The sequence below is a fragment of the Lissotriton helveticus genome, chromosome 7 (assembly GCF_964261635.1).
Source record: "Lissotriton helveticus chromosome 7, aLisHel1.1, whole genome shotgun sequence".
Classification (NCBI taxonomy): Eukaryota; Metazoa; Chordata; class Amphibia; order Caudata; family Salamandridae; genus Lissotriton; species Lissotriton helveticus.
Genome location: NC_136068.1, coordinates 1,066,131,126 through 1,066,154,398, shown reverse-complemented (window position 1 = coordinate 1,066,154,398; position 23,273 = coordinate 1,066,131,126). Strand labels below are relative to the sequence as shown.

The 23,273-nt window shown below is 46.3% G+C and overlaps 1 protein-coding gene across 2 annotated transcripts in view; it reads left to right on the top strand.

The window, feature by feature from the left end:
• RBFOX3 (RNA binding fox-1 homolog 3) overlaps positions 1-23,273 on the top strand; it is a 732,886-nt gene that overhangs the window by 208,898 nt on the left and 500,715 nt on the right. Inside the window, exon 1 of one of the 2 annotated variants that reach the window (XM_078653986.1) lies at positions 12,123-13,076. The exons of the other annotated variant lie outside the window; for it this stretch is intronic. Within the exon in view, the coding sequence (XP_078510112.1) occupies positions 13,059-13,076 (18 nt within the window). The 5' untranslated portion in view covers positions 12,123-13,058. Of the gene's footprint in view, positions 1-12,122; positions 13,077-23,273 lie in introns of those variants that run through there. 2 annotated transcript variants of the gene reach the window in all.

Below are 23,273 nucleotides of genomic sequence, written 5' to 3'. Positions count from 1 at the left end.
GGGCTCTATGATAACACTCCCCCCCCCAGTCTGGTCCTCATCAAGCCCGTCCGTACTCTGTGTGCCAACCCCCCACAGGATGGAGAGAACACTCTAGGTTTTCTTATATAACCCGCACCCACAAGGGTTGCCTGTTGGTGACATGCATCATCATAGGGTTCTTCCCGTTTTGCTGTGGAATGGAGAATGCTATGACCAGCGAGGTACGCTGGAGCACTAAGTAGTATGCTCTATATGATGAAGAGAATAGGAGTGGGAGGGGTATTGTGGGAGGTTTAAACATGCCTGCCTGGTAGGTAAGTAGTACTTTAATCAACCAAGTGGCAATCCTGGTGGGTGAGGGTTAAATAAGAAAATCTAGAGTTTTCTCTCTACCCTGTGGAGGGTTCGCACCCAGAGTACAGACAGGCTCTACTGTTTTGAAGATATGGAAGTAGGAGGACGAGCCCCTCTGGGATATTCCTCTTGTCTCCCCTTTTCTTTTGAGATAGTCCTCATTAAGTGCACATTTGGTTCTATGTGACCACAGGAATATTTTGGTCTTACTATGAGCATGTGCACAGCAGTGACACAGTCACAGCCACAAACCACATCCTCAAAGGAAACTGCCAAATATATTTCATGCTTACCCATCATTCAGATTCAAAATCTCCATCACTAGCGCGGGGGCACCACCTCCACGCTCACACGCAATGATGTATCTCACTAATTCTCCATCACTAGCGCTGGGGCTCCACCTCCACTCTCACACGCAATGATGTATCTTATGAAAATCTCCATCACTAGCGCGGGGGCACCACCTCCACTCTCCCACGCAATGATGTATCTCACTAATTCTCCATCACTAGCGCTGGGGCACCACCTCCACTCTCACACGCAATGCTGTATCTTATTAAAATCCACATCACTAGCGCGGGGGCACCACCTCCACTCTCACACGCAATGATGTATCTCACTAATACTCCATCACTAGCGCTGGGGCACCACCTCCACTCTCACACGCAATGCTGTATCTTATTAAAATCCACATCACTAGCGCGGGGCACCACCTCCACTCTCACACGCAATGATGTATCTCACTAATACTCCATCACTAGCGCTGGGGCTCCACCTCCACTCTCACACGCAATGATGTATCTTATGAAAATCCACATCACTAGCGCTGGGGCTCCACCTCCACTCTCACACGCAATGATGTATCTTATGAAAATCTCCATCACTAGCGCGGGGGCACCACCTCCACTCTCACACGCAATGATGTATCTCACTAATACTCCATCACTAGCGCTGGGGCACCACCTCCACTCCCACACTCTCACACGCAATGCTGTATCTTGTTAAAATCCACATCACTAGCGCGGGGCACCACCTCCACTCTCACACGCAATGATGTATCTCACTAATACTCCATCACTAGCGCTGGGGCTCCACCTCCACTCTCACACGCAATGCTGTATCTTATTAAAATCCACATCACTAGCGCGGGGGCACCACCTCCACTCTCACACGCAATGATGTATCTCACTAATACTCCATCACTAGCGCTGGGGCACCACCTCCACTCTCACACGCAATGCTGTATCTTATTAAAATCCACATCACTAGCGCGGGGCACCACCTCCACTCTCACACGCAATGATGTATCTCACTAATACTCCATCACTAGCGCTGGGGCTCCACCTCCACTCTCACACGCAATGATGTATCTTATGAAAATCCACATCACTAGCGCTGGGGCTCCACCTCCACTCTCACACGCAATGATGTATCTTATGAAAATCTCCATCACTAGCGCGGGGGCACCACCTCCACTCTCACACGCAATGATGTATCTCACTAATACTCCATCACTAGCGCTGGGGCACCACCTCCACTCCCACACTCTCACACGCAATGCTGTATCTTATTAAAATCCACATCACTAGCGCGGGGCACCACCTCCACTCTCACACGCAATGATGTATCTCACTAATACTCCATCACTAGCGCTGGGGCTCCACCTCCACTCTCACACGCAATGATGTATCTTATGAAAATCCACATCACTAGCGCTGGGGCTCCACCTCCACTCTCACACGCAATGATGTATCTTATGAAAATCTCCATCACTAGCGCGGGGGCACCACCTCCACTCTCACACGCAATGATGTATCTCACTAATACTCCATCACTAGCGCTGGGGCACCACCTCCACTCCCACACTCTCACACGCAATGCTGTATCTTATTAAAATCCACATCACTAGCGCTGGGGCTCCACCTCCACTCTCACACGGAATGATGTATCTTACTAATTCTCCATCTCTACGGTGGGACAACACCACCACTCTCACACTCAATGAGGTATATCATTAGGGCTGGGGCACCATGTTCCTTAATATCAGCATCCTAGCTGTGTATTTCGCCTACTCTGGGGGTTGTATACAATCCGCAGTGAGGCAGAATGGAGTCAATGAATCTGTGGAGGGCAGGGTCTCCTAAATTCCTCAGGGGCTCATCTAAAGTATGGTTGTAGTTTGAGCTGCACAGCAGGAAACTAGCATGTACCTAGTAGGTGCTGCATTAAACGTAGAACCTACCCCCAGTGCTCAGGCACTACCTACCCTGCCTCACTGCCAAGGTTTGGTATCCCTATGATAGGTTACCTGCAGCATGCATCCACTTACTAGACACAAGGAGGCAATGACATCTGAGTTGCTTCAATTTCACTGTCTTCTGCATGTTGATCCTTGCGAAGTGAAGCTGGGCCAAATAATGTGCCCCTGATGTAGTATGTTAAGTATGTTTTAGTGAAAATGTGGACTTTAAATTTTTTTTTGTAAATATTTGTATATTTGTTTGTAAATGTTGTATAGAATAGTGGATTTTTTTTCCTTTTCATACATAAATGCGTTAATGGAAACATAAAAAATTTAAATTAAAAGGTATAAATAAATACCAGTGCAAACAAAAAGGATTTGTGTTTGGCCAATAAGCAAGAATAGTGAGAGCTTAAAGAATAAGTGTGGTACAGGCAACTTTGTTGTTTATTGGTTGTTATATGGCTCTGCCTGAATCCACATCCCTAAGGGCCTAACTCCTCACTTCTTCAAAGAATGCACAAATACAGCACGGTCATGAGCGCATCTGGGGCAAGAGTGGGACCTACTTGAGTCTATGCGCGTTTGTTTATCTGGCCTGGAGTATGCACGATGTAAGAATTGAAAATGGATTTGTTCATGTCTGTGGTTCCTCAAGACTAGTTTGGTCTGTGTGCAGCAATACATCCACTGCTCATCTGGGACCTCAATGCCAGGTCTTGTCCCCACGGCATTCTTGGAAACCGGAACATGCAATGTACCATCTGTAAACCCAGCACCTAGAATCTGCTGACCCAAGGACATGTGTCAATGAGGTGAAGTCTCTGGGTTCTTCTGCACACGGTATCTGTTCTCGCTCTGTATGACTGAGTCTGGTGTATATCAATTGATCTGATGAAGACATAGTATGCTCTGATTGAATGTGCTCAAGTTTCAGAAATATTCCATGACAATTTAAATCTCCAAACTTTTGTAGGCCTAATCTCCTCGTTATTTGTAGTACCAGGCTCTACCCTATGAGTGTCAGAAAAGGAATCTGCACTAGCCGTAATGCGGGTGAGTACAAAGGGGTAACGCCTGTTCTTTCACCCAACTTCCTCCATTCCCAACCTTCAGTGGTAATGGTTTAAATCTCATTAGGGTTTCTGGGGAGACCTTTCAGTAGAAGGTGCTGGTAACAGTGTTTCTTCAATTTGATCTTTTTCCAGCCTGAAATATGCTAACCTGGCATCTGAGTGGAACCAGTATCTGGTAAAATGGCGCTGAGCCACCTGGTAATGCAGTTCTAAATCTCGACTGTCGGACCCACCTTATTCATATGGTAGCATCAGTAGATCCTATTTAACCCTGGGTTGTTTACTTGCCCAAATTAATTTTATTATTAGGCTTTTCAGTACAGAGAAAAAATCATTATTGAGTGGAATAGGGATAATAAAGAATACATAAAGTAATTTAGGGATGGCAATCACCTTCCTTATAGTCACGCATCCTACCAAAGAGCGAGGAAGTTTTATCCAACTTTCTACTTAGGCTGTCAGTTTGTCTATCACTGGGCCATAGTTCAACCGTAACATTGATTCTTTATCTCTATAAAGTCCATCTCCAGATATTTCACCGACCATTCTTCCCACTAAATCGGAAATTTCAGATATGTTTTAGCCATGGAGTCCGTGAGTGGGAAGAGAACGGTCTTCGACTTATAATGGATAAACCAGAGTATTGTGAAAATCTAAGGACCTCTTGTATTACGGTTGAGAGATGATCGTCTGGATCTCCTATGAACTGCAATATGTCATCTGCATACATCAAGAGTAATAATCGACCATTGCGGAAGCAGCTCCCTCTATGTTTTTCATGCATCTGTCTCGCCAGTGGATTTATGGCCATGATAAACCGCAGCGGTGACAGCGGGCAGACCTCTCTTGTACCTCTACTAATGGGAAAACTATCGGAAGTCAGACCATTTGCCCCGATCCGAGCCACAGGCTGTGAGTAAAATAATTGTATCAATTTGATAAACCCCTCTGGCCTACTAACTTTACGCAGGATCGTGACTAGAAAATGCCACTCTAGGGAATCAAATGCCTTCTCGGCATCCGACAAGGCAACCACTGCCTTCAAATAGAGTCTCACCGGATTGAGTATTGTGAAAATCGTACAAAGATGAATTGCCATTGATCTATAAGGCACAACCCTGGATTGAACAGGATAAATTAACTGCTCCATTAGAAGAGAAAGCCTAGTGGCTATAACTTTCACTAAAATTGTGTTATCTAAACCCAACAGGGATAGGGGTCTGTGCAATGTGCTGAAACCGGAGTCATTTGTGGGCTTTAATAGCAGTGTAATCACCTCCTCTCTCATTGTTGTTATCAACTCCACTTTCTCAGGACGTTAGGTATGTACCGCCAGCAACTGGTGGGCTAAAATATACTTATACATCGTATAAAATCCACCAGTTAGACCGTCAGGCCCTGGACCTTATTCCGGGCAAGGCTTTTTGATAATCACCTCTATCTCTTCAGATGCTATGGGACTGCTTAGGAACTGCCTGTGGAGGGAAACAACATTTACAACGCAACTTTTACAACAAACTACCATTAGAACTAAACTTTTACAACGCAAACACTTTTACAATGCATACCATTACAACGCAGGATTTTACAACGCAAGTACTTTTACAACGCATACCATTACAACGTAAGTATTGGTAAGTATATAATTATTTTTAAAATATTATATGTTTGGGTTTTTGGGTAAAGGGGTATTTTTAGGGTTCAGGGTAAGTTTTCAGTTTTTGGGTAAAGGGGTATTTTTAGGGTTCAGGGTCAGTTTTCAGTTTTTGGGTAAAGGGGTATTTTTAGGGTTCAGGGTCAGTTTTCAGTTTTTGGGTAAAGGGGTATTTTTAGGGTTCAGGGTCAGTTTTCGGGTAAAGGGGTATTTTTAGGGTTCAGGGTCAGTTTTTAGTTTTTGGGTAAAAGGGTTAATTTGTAAAAATAAAATAAAATTATATTTAAATTAAATTAATTAAATGTAATTAAATAAAAATTATTTATATTTTAATAATTTAAATTAATTTAAAATAAAAAAATATTTTTAGGGTTCAGGGTCAGTTTTGGGTTTTTGGGGTACAGGGTTAATTTGTAAAAATAAATTAAAATTATATTTAAATTAAATTAATTAAATAAAATTACAAAAAATTTAATTATATTTTAATAATTTAAAATAATTTAAATAAAAAAAATATTATATACTTACCAATATTTACGTTGTAATGGTATGCGTTGTAAAGGTACTTGCGTTGTAAAATCTTGCGTTGTAATGGTATGCGTTGTAAACGTTTTTGCGTTGTAAAAAATTCGTTGTAATGGTAGTCGTTGTAAAAGTATGCGTTGTAACGTCATACATCCGCCTGTGGCTGTCTTCTTACCATACTATTGCGATCTCATATAGGTAATCTCTTATTGAATCCCTATTTTTTTTTTGTGCTTGTGGTATATAATTTCTCACAGTAGCTGACTAACCGGCTAATGTTGTCTTTGTTACTTATTAAGGTGTCTCCCCTCTCGGTTTGCAGCTGAATGAGATGGGTTTGCTATCGGATTCCCTTCAGTAGCCAGCAAGGGTTCTGACTGGACATTCGCCCTATCCATATTTCCTTGCTAGAGCGCATCTGCCAAGATATGCCACTTCTGGGTCTGCTAGATCTCTGTATTGCTGTAGTAACTGATGCTATTCTCAGAGATAAGCTCTCTGTGGCAGTTGTATAACTTTATCTTTAAGATTTTAATGTCTCACTCAAGTAGTGCCATCTGAGAGTGAATATTTCCCAGGACACCAGGCTGTTTGGCTATAGTAATGCCACGTATAGAGGCTTTAAAAGCTTCCCGTATGGTCACATACATGGTCACAGAACCTGTATTAAGATTGAAATATTTTACGATCACTTCTTGTTTCTCACCCCGGAACACATGGTTAAGCAAAGTTTTTCTGGGGAAGCTCCAAAATGGATCACAGAGTGGAGAGTATGGAACAGCCAAAGTCAGTTTGATTGGTGAATGATCTTCCATGTAGAATAGTAAGTAAAGTAAAGTAATTCAGTGTGGGCTTTTAGTTTGGCCACTATATAAAAATAAGAATAGATATCATTTTTTGTGCCTTTTCTGAGATGTTTTGCTCCACCTAAATGCATCTGATACCAATAGAAGGCCAAAAAACGTATGTTCAGTGTATGGGGTAAGAATGCAGTTAAACCCAGATCTGCAATGCAAGACTTGAGCATAAAGAGTTAGAAAGTGTTACACTCACTCATCAGTAAACTGTGAGGTGCAATTCTTTAAAAAGATGCATTGAGAATTGAAATAATAGAGGACAAAGAAATACAAAGGTTTAATACCTTCTATGAGTACATAGAGCCTAAGCATGAGCCAGGAGGAACGATATCTCATATTACAAAAACTACAGTGTATGAATCTGCATCAAGTGTCTTCCTTAGCATTGCTCAGTATTTCTGCCACACTCGTGTCTGCTGGGAGCGAAGTAAAATGTACCTAAAATTAGGCCTGGCAAAATTTCAATTACTCCAGAGTAATTGAAGTAATTTTGCAAATTCTGCATTACTCTTTGACGTTTAATTACCGATGATAAAGTGATTACACCTGCTCTCATCAATAGAAGTAATTTGGGAGAATAAATTCTACCAAAAGAGCACATTTAGTGAGCACAACAGGCTGCTCCCACTGGTGTTTATGTTCTGTTGCATTTAGTGTTATTACTTCGTGTTAAATGCATCCTCACATCCGCATCCAGTGCTAAAGGCAGAATTACTCTTCTAGTGTAATCTTGCAGAGTTTTGTGGTAATTCTATGTGATATCTCTACTCGGAATTACTCAAGTTACGCCCATCCCTAATAAAAGCACCACCGGCAAGTCTACATTACGGTGAAAAATCTCATAATAGCACGGTGCAGGGTAAATATTACCAGCCAGAATAGTTTATTACAGTCCCCGTATTTCCGGCAACTTGCACCACCCACTCACACTTGGGGTCAGAGTGTAAATAAAACAGTGTGATACAATCAGGATGGGCTAGGAGCAGGGCTCCGAGTTTTTGCCCCAATTAAAACAATGCTACATCTATATGATTTAAAGTTTTGCAGCTTTTGGGGGCAGAAGCCTTCCGGGGATATCTCCCCATTTCCCTGCAGGCTGCCCTTCCTCGGTCGGTGTGCTGCAGACTGACGTGTCTGCTGTGGCAGCATGAGAATGCAGGAAATGCCATCTGCTCCCCTACCTTCCTCCCCCTTCTCTCACAAGTTTCTTGCTGAAACTCCGCAGTTATACTATGGGTGTCAATGTGCGTGTCCGGCTGCTGTGGTGTAGGTGACAAAACCCCACTGCAGGAATATGCCTGAGCAGTGAAAAGCTTTTTTAGCATGTGGATAAAAGGGTCAGATGGGGAGAGTTCTCACACTGGATGCTCTATTTCAGACCCCTCTGCTGGGTCAACAGAATATGCAAAGGCAAATTGATTACATACGATATAATATAATAATATATAATATAATATAATATAAACAACTGAACGGCAATGAAGCTCAGAATATAGAAAAACAAGACAATGGTTTTGAGTCAGTTCATAAAGTGAACACTTAGGGCCAAATGTACTGAGAACATGGATTTGAGAAGCAGTTGCAAATCACGCACTGACTTTTTCCAACCAGTAACATATTTTGCAAACCCTCCTATGTACTAATAGGTTTGTTTGCAAAAAAAGAAATCATAGTGTGCTGTAAACCAAACTGACTACTTAATGTTAGTTCGGCAGGTCGCAATTAACTGGAATTATGCAGCAGGGGAGGGTCATATTATGCCTCTGGTTTGGGTAAATTATGCTACAACAAAAGGCAAATTATGCAGCACCTTTTGTGATAGTATTACTGCATTATTTTGTCGTTTTTACAGTTGTTAACAATGTCTATCAATATGTTAAAAAATGCTGCGACCACACAACCGAATAATTCCAGTGTCCTGGCTATAATCGCAGAATTGGTGTCCAGTAAAGTTCAGTAGACCACCATCGCCATGAATGCTTTTCAAAACCGTTTTTTTTTTTAAAGCAGCTTCATTTCCTTTTTTTAGCTGTTGCAAATACTTTGATTTTGTGAATCTGAGGGTTTGCGACCACTAGAAAGTTTAGTACATCTGGCCCATAGATCTTTGCGCACTTTTTGGTTGAGCGACACCTGGAGACATTGCGTATGACATGATACGACTAGGGGGATGGCCTGGGTTCGAAGTATCCCTTGTGCTGGAGCCAGAGGTGCTGGTCAGCTGCTAGACTCTGAGATATCTTTTACTGGCAGTACAAAATCCCATTTAGCAAAATCAGCACAGAGCACCTATGATCTTCCATGTTTGGTTCAAACTGGCCGTATTGCCCTTTGTACCTCGGCAAGTTGTAGGGCCTCCACATTTGCAGGCACTTTAGATGAATCAGAGCACAACACACATAACATTGCATCATTATTGCAAAACTGTGAAAAATGCTGTTTTCAGTGTGTGTATATATACACACACACACACACACTGAAAGCAACATTTTTCACAATATATATATACACACAAACACACACACACTGAAAACAACATTTTTCACAATGTATATATACACACACATACGGCCAAGCCAGATTACTTTATAGAGTCAAAGACAAGCATAAAGTCAACAAATGATAGGAGCACTATAGTTGGGTTGTGGATGGCTAAGGGAGAATTGTAATGTAGTGTTCTTTAAAGAGGTGAATCTTCAACTCTTTCCAAAATTGGAACAGCTCTAGGATGATCCTGATGGATATGGGATATTGTTCCAGATCTGGGATGCATAGGTGGAAAAGGCCTTCTGTCTTTTTTTTTTTTGCTTCTTAGTCTGCAGTCTGTTGGTGTCCTGGCTGTGAGTGTGCACACAACCACTAGAGATGGTGAGTTTGTCTGTGAGATAAGTGGAGGCTGTTGGTCTTGTGGGCTTTTTTTAGTATTACAGTTGGTTTTGACGATAATGTGGGTCGGCAAGTTGAGCCAATGGAGCTCCATCATGAGGAGATGTGATCATATTTCTCCAAATCTTGTGTAGTTTCTTATCCTCCTATATTTTATTGTCTGTGTTTTGGTACCCTTATAAATGTTTTTTTTACCTTTAAAGGTCAACTATTTTAATTTCAAAAATATAAGAGTTGCAAATAACTTCTGTCCGGCTTGTGTCCAGGTCCATACATTTGTAGAGGCACAGGCCACCTAGCAGTATCTAAGGTGAGACTCATGTGTGTTCTCTACTGATCAAGAGGCTGGGTATTTGTTCTGAGGTGGAAAGTTGGCACCAAGGTCTGGCTCAAAGGAGGTGATGTGAAGGATGGGACAATATACACTATAACACAGTTGCAGCAAGTTCATTAAAGCTGTAGAGACTAGAGTTGTTAGTAGAAATGAGCTTTAATATCACGCTAAATGAAAACGGAAATATTTTTTTAATGTTAGAACTCACAAAATTCAAAAACACACACGTACTGTCACGAGTGAATACAAAGTAACAACATTGCTTCCTGTGTTACAATTAGAACATACTGTTCATGGTCAGTAATATAATCGCTTAGTCAGAGAGTGCACTCTGCAAATGCTATTTAGGCACAAACATAAAATAATCAAAGTGCTGTTTGTAATATTCATAAACCTTGAGGATTGTCCCATTCTCTTCAAAAATAATAATTTGACTGTGTTAATCATGATCACTTCCGAAACCTTAGGCTTCTAGGTGAGGGTGAGTCTAAACTCAATGCCATGTCGGGTGAACACTAGTAGGTCCCGGGAAAAGGCAAGCTGAGAGTCCCAAAAAGATGAAGAAAGCAAATGTGTCCACGGGATTTACTCTCCAGGCACTCCGCACATCTGACAGAAGCTCACGGAAGGCGCTCCCCTGGTCTATGGTGAGCTCACTGATTCCTTGCATCCCCTTCTTTATCTCTTGGGGGGTACGCACACACAAGGTAAGGTCAATTACATCACTAGGACAGGCTACCAGAACATGAGGAAGGCACAGGGTGTAGTCCTAGCATTGAGGATACAAGAACCAGTCAGCTTCTTGTTCATGATGCATCGCAGCTGCTCTTCAAAATGCTTGAAGTGAGGCTCCAGCCTGCATTAACAGGCCATGGCAGTTGGGTAGCAGCCCATTGCCACCCAGTTCTGATGCATTCATCCAGTTTAAAATCCAACCAGACAGCTTTGGAAATGTTTTTGCTCCTTGGAAGGGATGCTGGAGGGGAGACCTATCCTTCTCCCAAATTGCATTGTAGGGGATGGTGTCTAAGTAACAACAGGCAGATACACCCTGAGGGACCAGCTCTGCTGGAGAAGCTTTGTGTATTGGCATCCAGACAGGCACAGGAAACAAAGGTACAAGAGGGAGAGAGACACTAGGGATGGGCTGTCGCTGATTCTCTGTGGGCATCAACCAGCCATCTTACCTTCTGCTTTCACACAAAAAGATGTCTGTGATCTCCTATGAGCAGCCATAATGTTACCAAAGGGATTTGCGTTTATTCTCTCTTATGAGCTCCCTCCGATGTTGGTGAGTATTATTGTGGTCACAAACACGGTAGGGATCAGCCCTGGGTGCAGCTGCTGCACACCAAACTATAGAAAGGACCAGCTAACTCGAACTTCAAGTTATTGGGTTGAGGAGACCTGGTTAGGGCCTCTGCTGCCCCAGGGTACACACCGGTGTCCATGTGGAGTTGTAGTTTGATCGGACCCTTAGATTAGGGGCACCTAAAACCTGAGCATAAAAGTTCAAAATACTCGGGTGCTTGAGAGACAAAGGTAAAATGGTTCTGACAGGACAGCGGGTACATCAGGCTGGGGTCTTCAGTTTGTGTACAATTACAGTTAATATCCTTTAATCTTAAGGATGAAAAGGCTTTCGTTTCTTCCTAAAAGCTCTTAGAGTTTACAAACCCCTGAGGTGCTGATGAAGAGGGTTCCATAACGGCTGGGTCCAAAGTGGAAAGGCTTGGTTTGACTGAGTGTACCTACAGCACGGTGGAGGGAGGGGGTTTTCAGTTAATAGTAATTCTGGAGTAATGGAGGCTAGCAATTAACCAGAAAGCGTAGAGTGTAAGGGTACATCCAGCAGACTTAAACGCGGAGCCCTTGTAACAGAATGTTAAAGATAATGTCGCCTACATGGCACATGAGAACAGTTTGGGGCTCATCTCTACTCACAGAAAAAGCTTCGTGAACTGGGCCTGTGGGAAGGAGACTGACTGCGCAGCGTTGTTCCTTGGTGGACGCAGGGACGGACAAACAGCACCTATCCAGCCATAAATAAAACACTGCGGTAAGAGGCCGCGTGCGAATCCAGGCCTCGGCCTGGTGGTGACTCCTCGTGAAGATGGCGTCAGTGACGCTGAACTTCGGGAAGTTATAGGGCCCGGGCCGTGGCGGCGACCCTGACGTCACGGACGCAACCCTGACGTCACGGACGTGAAGGGCGCGCCCGGCGTGGAGGCGGTTAATGGCCGCCGGCAGCCCCGGGTTACGCCTGAGAATGGCCGATCCCCTTATTGACAGGACTGCTTGAAGAAACGCTGAGGCAGGCCATATGTTACGGTGCTGTCAGGACTCCTGGCCGCACTTCCCCCTCTCGCAGCCCCGCTCTCTCTCACTCCTTCCCTCCTTCCTCCTCGCGCTCCGAGCGAGCCAGCCCCCGCACAGCACCACAGACCTGTCCACAGCCCCCCCGCCCGGGCCCTTCTGATTGGACTGCGGGCCGGGGAGCCCAAGCTTGGCCGGCCGCCCCTGCGCTCCCGGGGCGGCTTCCCCTCGTCGCTCCGCTGGCAGGAGACGCTCTGCCTTCCTCCTCACTCGCCTATTTTCCTTCTCTAATCACCTCCTTTTTTAAAAATTCCCAAGTGTGACGTGGACTTCCCCTTCACCCAACTGTCCCCCTTCGCCTTGTGTGTCTAGATTTAATCTGCTAATTTGCTCCACGCCTCTTTTAATTTCTTTTCTCGCCCTCTCTTTTTAAAAAGAAAATCTGTGTGGAACATTTGTCCCATTGGGTCCGACCGCATTGCCGCCCCCTCAATGCTGCTTGCAATGGATGTGCCATTGTGAACGTCCAGCCCCAAATCCTGGTGAGGACTGACCAACTCTAGTCAGTCGAGACACTGAGAGGGAGAAACACCGTTAGTGAAAAAGGAGAGACGGAGTACAAGGAAGGAGGGACGACAGAAGCAAGCGAAGGAGGGACGACAGAAGCAAGCGAAGGCGCGTCGCAAGCTGAACCAATACAGGGGAAAAGCGGAAAAAGGCTTGCAGACCAGGAACAGATGTGAGCCCTCTCCTGCAGCTAGGCCGAGCCCCTCTGATTGGTCCGTCCCTTTATCTTGTCGTGTCTGAGCTCCCAAGAGGGCCGCGTGGGAAGATGATGATGTACTTTTGGGTAGGTACAAACTTTGCCTAGCGCTTCAGTGGATCATAGCAATCTGTTGACTCCCATGGTCATCTCCCATTGCGCTGCGCACTTGCTCACGGCGCAGAAACTGACATGTATTTTTGAGAAGCAATGTGAATGTGCTCCCACCATTCCATCCGTTCATTGATTGCTGCACCATAAATGTATGTGCAAAAGCTGCAGGGTAGGATGTGTGCGGGCAAACGACACGTGTGCATGGCATCCACCGACAGACTTTGCAGAAAGACCGCTTCTGTTTCAGTGCTTTTCAACGGATGGTGTATGATGTAGTGGTTCTTCTTTGGTGGGGGCAGAGGCTGGGTTCACACGTATGCCTTCATATACCACATGAGTGCTCTGGGCTGACTGCAGCTGGATGGGTATGTTTGTGCTGGGGGGTGCTCTGCCTGCCCCTCCCAGATTTAGCTTTGGCAGAAGACATACATGCATGGACAACCTAGAGCAGGGTTAATGAGGCAAGAGTCATTAAGAGCGTTCAACAACGCCTTGGACAGACCTACGTTAGAACGGTGTGCATAGATGTAATTTTGCTGCTGAAGCGAAGTGATGTATGGCCTCTAGAGTTGAGTAGGCAGGGGATCAGTGTTACGGTAGGAAGGGGATCAGTGTTGTTGTAGGCGGGGAGGATCAAGCACAATGGATGCGCCTACCCTCAGTGGCCATGTACCTAGGCTTCTCTCCTCTGGACCAGAGGCACTCATACTCCCTCCTGTCGCTCTCTGTGGACATCTTTCCACAGGAATGTGGTTTAGGATGTTTATCAAGGGGGTCAAGGATTGTGGAGGCTTGTCTACAGAGACCTAGGATGGTTGTCCATGGGAATGTGTGATGTTGTTATTTGTCCACATAATAAAGATTGTGATTGTTAGTCTGCCATAAAGATTAATGTAGGGCCACATGTTGTGAGTGCTTGCCCACGGGAGAGCGTGGTGTGAATGTTTGTCCACGGGAAAGCGTGGTGTGAATGTTTTGTCCACGGGAAAACGTGGTGTGAATGTTTGTCCACGGGAAAGCGTGGTGTGAATGTTTGTCCACGGGAAAGCGTGGTGTGAATGTTTGTCCACCGGAAAGATGGTGGGGATGTTTGTCCACGGGAAAGCGTGGTGTGAATGTTTGTCCACGGGAAAGCGTGGTGTGAATGTTTGTCCACGGGAAAGCGTGGTGTGAATGTTTGTCCACCGGAAAGATGGTGGGGATGTTTGTCCACGGGAAAGCGTGGTGTGAATGTTTGTCCACGGGAAAGCGTGGTGTGAATGTTTGTCCACGGGAAAGCGTGGTGTGAATGTTTGTCCACAGGAAAGTGTGGTGAGAATATTTGTCCACCGGAAAGATGGTGGGGATGTTTGTCCACGGGTATGTGATGTGCCGTTGTATGTCCACAGTATGGGGTGTAGATGTTTGTCCATGAAAATGTGAGGTAGGGATGCACAATATGGGTCTTTATCTACAGTATTGTAGTGTGGACAGGTTTTTGTTTTTAAAGAAGGGGGTTACTAAACCTAGATGCTGTGCTGTCCCTTCTTGAGCAGCCAAAGAGCGCAGTTTGGCAGCAATGAGTTAAAACAAAAAAGCATCGAAAACCTGAGACTGAACCAATCTGAAGCAGTTAAAAGCTTCCCATGTGGGGCTTCATGGTTACCGTACTTCCAAATGGGCTTGTTTCATTGATTTGTGTACCTAATAATAAGAAAAAACACTTTACAGGTGTAAATTTCAAATATTGATCCACAGAATACAAAGTGATGTAATATGTACTTAAGGACACGGAAACTTCAATAATATAGAGTTAGTGGCAAGAATGTGGGTATATATGAGATAGGAAACCTGAATAAGTAGGTAAACATCACAGGAGTATACATCTGCATTATTATTGTGTCTCTTAAAGGTATTTTAACACTGGAAACACGTATGAATGTGTTTCCTTCATAGACAGTAGTAAGTGCCTTTCCCTGGTGGGAATAGAAGAGGAAATCGCCATTTAATAGGGTTGTGTGGAAGGGGGATTCTTCAAGGAGAAATCGACTTTTCTCTCATGAGACAAAGTGTTACATGGACTAGTGCACATATGTGTTTCTCTTGGTGGAGTTTCTTTATGTGTAGATGTTATAATTTCTAGGGTCATGGAATTATGTTATCTTGAAAATAACCGTGGTTTGTGCTATCTTCTGAAGCGTATATGCTTCTGAATGCTTGTCAGCTTGGCTTGTAGTGACTTCCAGAGCTGGTGGTTTGTACAAATAAACCCAAGCCTCCTACTGATTTCTCAGGGTATGGTGGTATGATGATTTGTGGTACAAGAACGGAGCACTCTCTTCAGTTTTGTTTGTATTGCTTGAATTAAACTTGTAGGTATGGTGGTCCTTTTCAACGGGAGACTCTGTGGTCAATCCAGAGCACCTTGAACATTGCCCTTCTGACTGTAGGTAGCCACTGGAGCTACTGCATGACTAGAGCAGTATTTTGAATTAGTTGTATTTTGCATTTATAAATCTGGGTGGGCTGAGTTATAAGCTGTTGCCATAGTCAAGCTTAGAGTTTACGAGAGTGAGGCTGTGTTGTAGATTTTGTTGGTATCCACAGTATAGGAAGATGCAACTGTGTTTTCTTTGTATAGAAGGCACCATTTGTGATGTTGTAGGTACATGCAATCACTTGAGTGGAGGCAGAAAGATGCACCCAAAGAACCAGCGACATGAGATGAAAGAGCAATTCTTCACTGGGCTGAGTGAAGATGTGATTTGCAATGTCTGAGGCCAATGGCTGTAAGACGCTGACCGAAGAAAGTCTATTGATGAAAGGGGTGGACCTAAAGCCTAATCTTTCTATATTGTTAGCAAGAGGCCTGTTTGACCTCTGCACTGTCAAGAAAACCCAGACTTAAACATGAACTTGGTGAGTAAAATGTGTTCCTCCCGTTGCCAAGAAGGCATTATGAATACATCACCATGCTAGTTTTGCTTAGGTTCAGGGTTTTCACAAAGCTTTTAAATAATGACACCCTAAAAACAAACACATTGTTAGAAATGGGGATCTCTAGTTGGCAGAGGTAGGTACCTTTGTCCAAATAGAAACCCTTGCTTCTAATCAGGGAAAAGGGGATACACACTTTAGATACCCCCTGGGTAATTTGGCAATGAGCAACAGATATATCCCAAAGGCAATGTGTATAGTATTTTTGCTCAAAACACACAGTAATGCAGTGATAACACCACAAATGGACTCCACAACTGTTTAGAAAAATAAAGTATCTTTATCTAAACTCAACAAGACCAAAACAACAAAAATCCAACATAAGAGTATGACTTTAAAAAAGTTTCAAACAACTTGGCCCATAGAAAACTATGGACGCTTGATTTCTTTCAAAGTACCTGTAGTTGCAACAAAATTCACAAGGCCAAAACAGCAGCAGAGATGGGAAGCATTGAAAAGCAAAGAGATGCGTCAGTTCCTGAGACCCTGGGGATGCAATGAGACAGTTTTACTGCACGCAGGAGAAGTGATGCGCCGAATCCGGTCTGTAGGGAGAAGTGATGCGTCAATTCTGAGACGATTCTGGTCTGCGGATCTGCGCCAGGAAAACTTGCCGCACAAGTACGATGCGTGGAAATCCCGGATGTGTTGGCGATCGAGGCAGCGGCGTCAATCAGTGCTGCATCGGTTTTCTTCAGCCGCGATCCCTCGATGCATCGGTTCTTGTAGTGGCGACAGGCGCTGCGTCAGTTTCAGCAGCGGCGCAGCTATGCATGAAGATTCTTCTCGCACAGCGGTGCTGCGTTGGAAAAACAGCCGTAAGAAGAGCGATGCGTCAATTTTCTTGTCGTTGCATTGCTTTTCTAGCTCCCCATAGCCGGAACAACCTCCAGACGGCCAACACAGTCACAGGCACCTCTTGGCAGGTCAGAAATCCCAGCAAGAAAGTTCAGGGGAGCTGGGGGTGAAGTCTTTGTGTCCCTGAGACTTCAGAACAGGAGGCAAGCTCTACTCAAGCCCCTGGAGATCTTCCTCAAACATGGGGAACATAGCACACAGCAAAGTCTTTGTCCTTTCCTTGGCAGAAACTGCTACTGCCGGCCAACCCCAGACAGCACACAGCAAAGGGGCAGTACTCCTCCTCCAGCTCTTCTATTTGGCAAAGGTTCCTCTTGATTCCAGAAGTAGTCTTACGTTCAGGGGTTTTAGGTCTAATACTTATACCCCAAAAATGTATTTGTTCTCTTTGTGCAAGGGTCTCTGAGCCTATCCCAAACCAGTTCTGTCCTCACTGGTGCAGTATAACCCCAGGGTTGGAGACATTATTGTGCAAGGGAGACAGGCCCTATTTAGGTGCAAGGAAATCACTTCCCCCTACTCTAAATTCAGCCAAGGTCTATTCAGCCCAGCTCTGAGTCATCCAGGAAGGGCCAGGCACACCACACCCCCTCCCATCCCCCCCACTGGCTGTCTACAGTGAATGCACATCCCCAGCCCCTGTCACTCCAAAACCAGACAGTCAAACCACAAACAGGCAGAGGCACACAGAATGGTTAAACAAGAAAATGCCTACTTTCTAAAAGTGGCTTTCTGAAACACACAATTTAAAAATTGTCTTTACTAAAAGATGTGTTACTAAATAAGTTCAGAGAGCCTAAACTTTATTTCTCTAACTTGTCCCAATGGGAAGTTGTATTTATAAGATATTATAAATAAACTCCCATTCTATCCTATGGGGCAAGATAGGATTTCAATAGTGAAAAACAAAATTGGCAGTATTTCACAATCAGGACGTGTCCCACACACCAGTACTTGTCCTACCTTTCACATACACTGCACCCTGCCCAGGGGGGTACCTTGGGCCTACAATAGGGGTGCCTTACATGTAAGAAAAGGGAAGATAAGGGCCTGGCCGGGCACTAGTCAAGTCAACGTGGCAGTTCACAACTGCCCTCAAACACCGCAGTGGCAAGTCTGAGTTTCCTTTTCAGAGCTACTCATGTGGGTGGCACAATCAGTGCTGCAGGCCCACTAGTAGCATTTGATTTACAGGCCATAGCACACTTCAGTGCACTTTACTAGGGGCTTACCGTAAATCAAATATGCCAATCATGGAGAACCAATTGTAACAACAATTTACACAGGGAGCACTTGCACTTTGACACTGAGCAACAGTAGCAGCTAAGTGCCCAAAGTATCTAAGCCAAAAACAACAAGTGATGGACTGAATGTGGATCAATATCACACACTCCCCCAGTCAAAAGATCTGGGCCCAAATCCATCGTTTTTTTGCACTCCACACCACCCTGGGTTAGACAATGGCGATATGCAAATCAGCTCTGACCCTGTTGCCCCATGGGAACAGTCCAGTCCGAACTACAAAAGCCATGTCCTTCCCAGAACGGAATCAAGCATCCGAGGACCGGACCGGTTTTGAGGTAACACCTCTCTTCAGCCCGGCTAGCTTGACTCCAAGTGGTGTGGAGTGCCTGGGACCCACGTCTGGGCATCCCCAGCGCACTTAGGGCGGCAATTGCAAAAACAACAAGTGATGGACTGAATGTGGATCAATGTCACACACTCCCCCAGTCAAAAGATCTGGGCCCAAATCCATCGTTTTTTTGCACTCCACACCACCCTGGGTTAGACAATGGCGATATGCAAATCAGCTCTGACCCTGTTGCCCCATGGGAACAGTCCAGTCCGAACTACAAAAGCCATGTCCTTCCCAGAACGGAATGAAGCATCCGAGGACCGGACCGGTTTCGAGGTAACACCTCTCTTCAGCCCGGCTAGCTTGACTCCAAGTGGTGTGGAGTGCCTGGGACCCACGTCTGGGCATCCCCAGCGCACTTAGGGCGGCAATTGCAAAAACAACAAGTGATGGACTGAATGTGGATCAATGTCACACACTCCCCCAGTCAAAAGATCTGGGCCCAAATCCATCGTTTTTTTGCACTCCACACCACCCTGGGTTAGACAATGGCGATATGCAAATCAGCTCTGACCCTGTTGCCCCATGGGAACAGTCCAGTCCGAACTACAAAAGCCATGTCCTTCCCAGAACGGAATCAAGCATCCGAGGACCGGACCGGTTTCGAGGTAACACCTCTCTTCAGCCCGGCTAGCTTGACTCCAAGTGGTGTGGAGTGCCTGGGACCCACGTCTGGGCATCCCCAGCGCACTTAGGGCGGCAATTGCAAAAACAACAAGTGATGGACTGAATGTGGATCAATGTCACACACTCCCCCAGTCAAAAGATCTGGGCCCAAATCCATCGTTTTTTTTGCACTCCACACCACCCTGGGTTAGACAATGGCGATATGCAAATCAGCTCTGACCCTGTTGCCCCATGGGAACAGTCCAGTCCGAACTACAAAAGCCATGTCCTTCCCAGAACGGAATCAAGCATCCGAGGACCGGACCGGTTTCGAGGTAACACCTCTCTTCAGCCCGGCTAGCTTGACTCCAAGTGGTGTGGAGTGCCTGGGACCCACGTCTGGGCATCCCCAGCGCACTTAGGGCAGCAATTGCAAAAACAACAAGTGATGGACTGAATGTGGATCAATGTCACACACTCCCCCAGTCAAAAGATCTGGGCCCAAATCCATTGTTTTTTTGCACTCCACACCACCCTGGGTTAGACAATGGCGATATGCAAATCAGCTCTGACCCTGTTGCCCCATGGGAACAGTCCAGTCCGAACTACAAAAGCCATGTCCTTCCCAGAACGGAATCAAGCATCCGAGGACCGGACCGGTTTCGAGGTAACACCTCTCTTCAGCCCGGCTAGCTTGACTCCAAGTGGTGTGGAGTGCCTGGGACCCACGTCTGGGCATCCCCAGCGCACTTAGGGCGGCAATTGCAAAAACAACAAGTGATGGACTGAATGTGGATCAATGTCACACACTCCCCCAGTCAAAAGATCTGGGCCCAAATCCATCGTTTTTTTGCACTCCACACCACCCTGGGTTAGACAATGGCGATATGCAAATCAGCTCTGACCCTGTTGCCCCATGGGAACAGTCCAGTCCGAACTACAAAAGCCATGTCCTTCCCAGAACGGAATCAAGCATCCGAGGACCGGACCGGTTTCGAGGTAACACCTCTCTTCAGCCCGGCTAGCTTGACTCCAAGTGGTGTGGAGTGCCTGGGACCCACGTCTGGGCATCCCCAGCGCACTTAGGGCGGCAATTGCAAAAACAACAAGTGATGGACTGAATGTGGATCAATGTCACCCACTCCCCCAGTCAAAAGATCTGGGCCCAAATCCATCGTTTTTTTGCACTCCACACCACCCTGGGTTAGACAATGGCGATATGCAAATCAGCTCTGACCCTGTTGCCCCATGGGAACAGTCCAGTCCGAACTACAAAAGCCATGTCCTTCCCAGAACGGAATCAAGCATCCGAGGACCGGACCAGTTTCGAGGTAACACCTCTCTTCAGCCCGGCTAGCTTGACTCCAAGTGGTGTGGAGTGCCTGGGACCCACGTCTGGGCATCCCCAGCGCACTTAGGGCGGCAATTGCAAAAACAACAAGTGATGGACTGAATGTGGATCAATGTCACACACTCCCCCAGTCAAAAGATCTGGGCCCAAATCCATCGTTTTTTTGCACTCCACACCACCCTGGGTTAGACAATGGCGATATGCAAATCAGCTCTGACCCTGTTGCCCCATGGGAACAGTCCAGTCCGAACTACAAAAGCCATGTCCTTCCCAGAACGGAATCAAGCATCCGAGGACCGGACCGGTTTCGAGGTAACACCTCTCTTCAGCCCGGCTAGCTTGACTCCAAGTGGTGTGGAGTGCCTGGGACCCACGTCTGGGCATCCCCAGCGCACTTAGGGCGGCAATTGCAAAAACAACAAGTGATGGACTGAATGTGGATCAATGTCACACACTCCCCCAGTCAAAAGATCTGGGCCCAAATCCATCGTTTTTTTGCACTCCACACCACCCTGGGTTAGACAATGGCGATATGCAAATCAGCTCTGACCCTGTTGCCCCATGGGAACAGTCCAGTCCGAACTACAAAAGCCATGTCCTTCCCAGAACGGAATCAAGCATCCGAGGACCGGACCGGTTTCGAGGTAACACCTCTCTTCAGCCCGGCTAGCTTGACTCCAAGTGGTGTGGAGTGCCTGGGACCCACGTCTGGGCATCCCCAGCGCACTTAGGGCGGCAATTGCAAAAACAACAAGTGATGGACTGAATGTGGATCAATGTCACACACTCCCCCAGTCAAAAGATCTGGGCCCAAATCCATCGTTTTTTTGCACTCCACACCACCCTGGGTTAGACAATGGCGATATGCAAATCAGCTCTGACCCTGTTGCCCCATGGGAACAGTCCAGTCCGAACTACAAAAGCCATGTCCTTCCCAGAACGGAATCAAGCATCCGAGGACCGGACCGGTTTCGAGGTAACACCTCTCTTCAGCCCGGCTAGCTTGACTCCAAGTGGTGTGGAGTGCCTGGGACCCACGTCTGGGCATCCCCAGCGCACTTAGGGCAGCAATTGCAAAAACAACAAGTGATGGATTGAATGTGGATCAATGTCACACACTCCCCCAGTCAAAAGATCTGGGCCCAAATCCATTGTTTTTTTGCACTCCACACCACCCTGGGTTAGACAATGGCGATATGCAAATCAGCTCTGACCCTGTTGCCCCATGGGAACAGTCCAGTCCGAACTACAAAAGCCATGTCCTTCCCAGAACGGAATCAAGCATCCGAGGACCGGACCGGTTTCGAGGTAACACCTCTCTTCAGCCCGGCTAGCTTGACTCCAAGTGGTGTGGAGTGCCTGGGACCCACGTCTGGGCATCCCCAGCGCACTTAGGGCGGCAATTGCAAAAACAACAAGTGATGGACTGAATGTGGATCAATGTCACACACTCCCCCAGTCAAAAGATCTGGGCCCAAATCCATCGTTTTTTTGCACTCCACACCACCCTGGGTTAGACAATGGCGATATGCAAATCAGCTCTGATCCTGTTGCCCCATGGGAACAGTCCAGTCCGAACTACAAAAGCCATGTCCTTCCCAGAACGGAATCAAGCATCCGAGGACCGGACCGGTTTCGAGGTAACACCTCTCTTCAGCCCGGCTAGCTTGACTCCAAGTGGTGTGGAGTGCCTGGGACCCACGTCTGGGCATCCCCAGCGCACTTAGGGCGGCAATTGCAAAAACAACAAGTGATGGACTGAATGTGGATCAATGTCACACACTCCCCCAGTCAAAAGATCTGGGCCCAAATCCATCGTTTTTTTGCACTCCACACCACCCTGGGTTAGACAATGGCGATATGCAAATCAGCTCTGACCCTGTTGCCCCATGGGAACAGTCCAGTCCGAACTACAAAAGCCATGTCCTTCCCAGAACGGAATCAAGCATCCGAGGACCGGACCGGTTTCAAAGTAACACCTCTCTTCAGCCCGGCTAGCTTGACTCCAAGTGGTGTGGAGTGCCTGGGACCCACGTCTGGGCATCCCCAGCGCACTTAGGGCGGCAATTGCAAAAACAACAAGTGATGGACTGAATGTGGATCAATGTCACACACTCCCCCAGTCAAAAGATCTGGGCCCAAATCCATCGTTTTTTTGCACTCCACACCACCCTGGGTTAGACAATGGCGATATGCAAATCAGCTCTGACCCTGTTGCCCCATGGGAACAGTCCAGTCCGAACTACAAAAGCCATGTCCTTCCCAGAACGGAATCAAGCATCCGAGGACCGGACCGGTTTCGAGGTAACACCTCTCTTCAGCCCGGCTAGCTTGACTCCAAGTGGTGTGGAGTGCCTGGGACCCACGTCTGGGCATCCCCAGCGCACTTAGGGCGGCAATTGCAAAAACAACAAGTGATGGACTGAATGTGGATCAATGTCACACACTCCCCCAGTCAAAAGATCTGGGCCCAAATCCATCGTTTTTTTGCACTCCACACCACCCTGGGTTAGACAATGGCGATATGCAAATCAGCTCTGACCCTGTTGCCCCATGGGAACAGTCCAGTCCCAACTACAAAAGCCATGTCCTTCCCAGAACGGAATCAAGCATCCGAGGACCGGACCGGTTTCGAGGTAACACCTCTCTTCAGCCCGGCTAGCTTGACTCCAAGTGGTGTGGAGTGCCTGGGACCCACGTCTGGGCATCCCCAGCGCACTTAGGGCGGCAATTGCAAAAACAA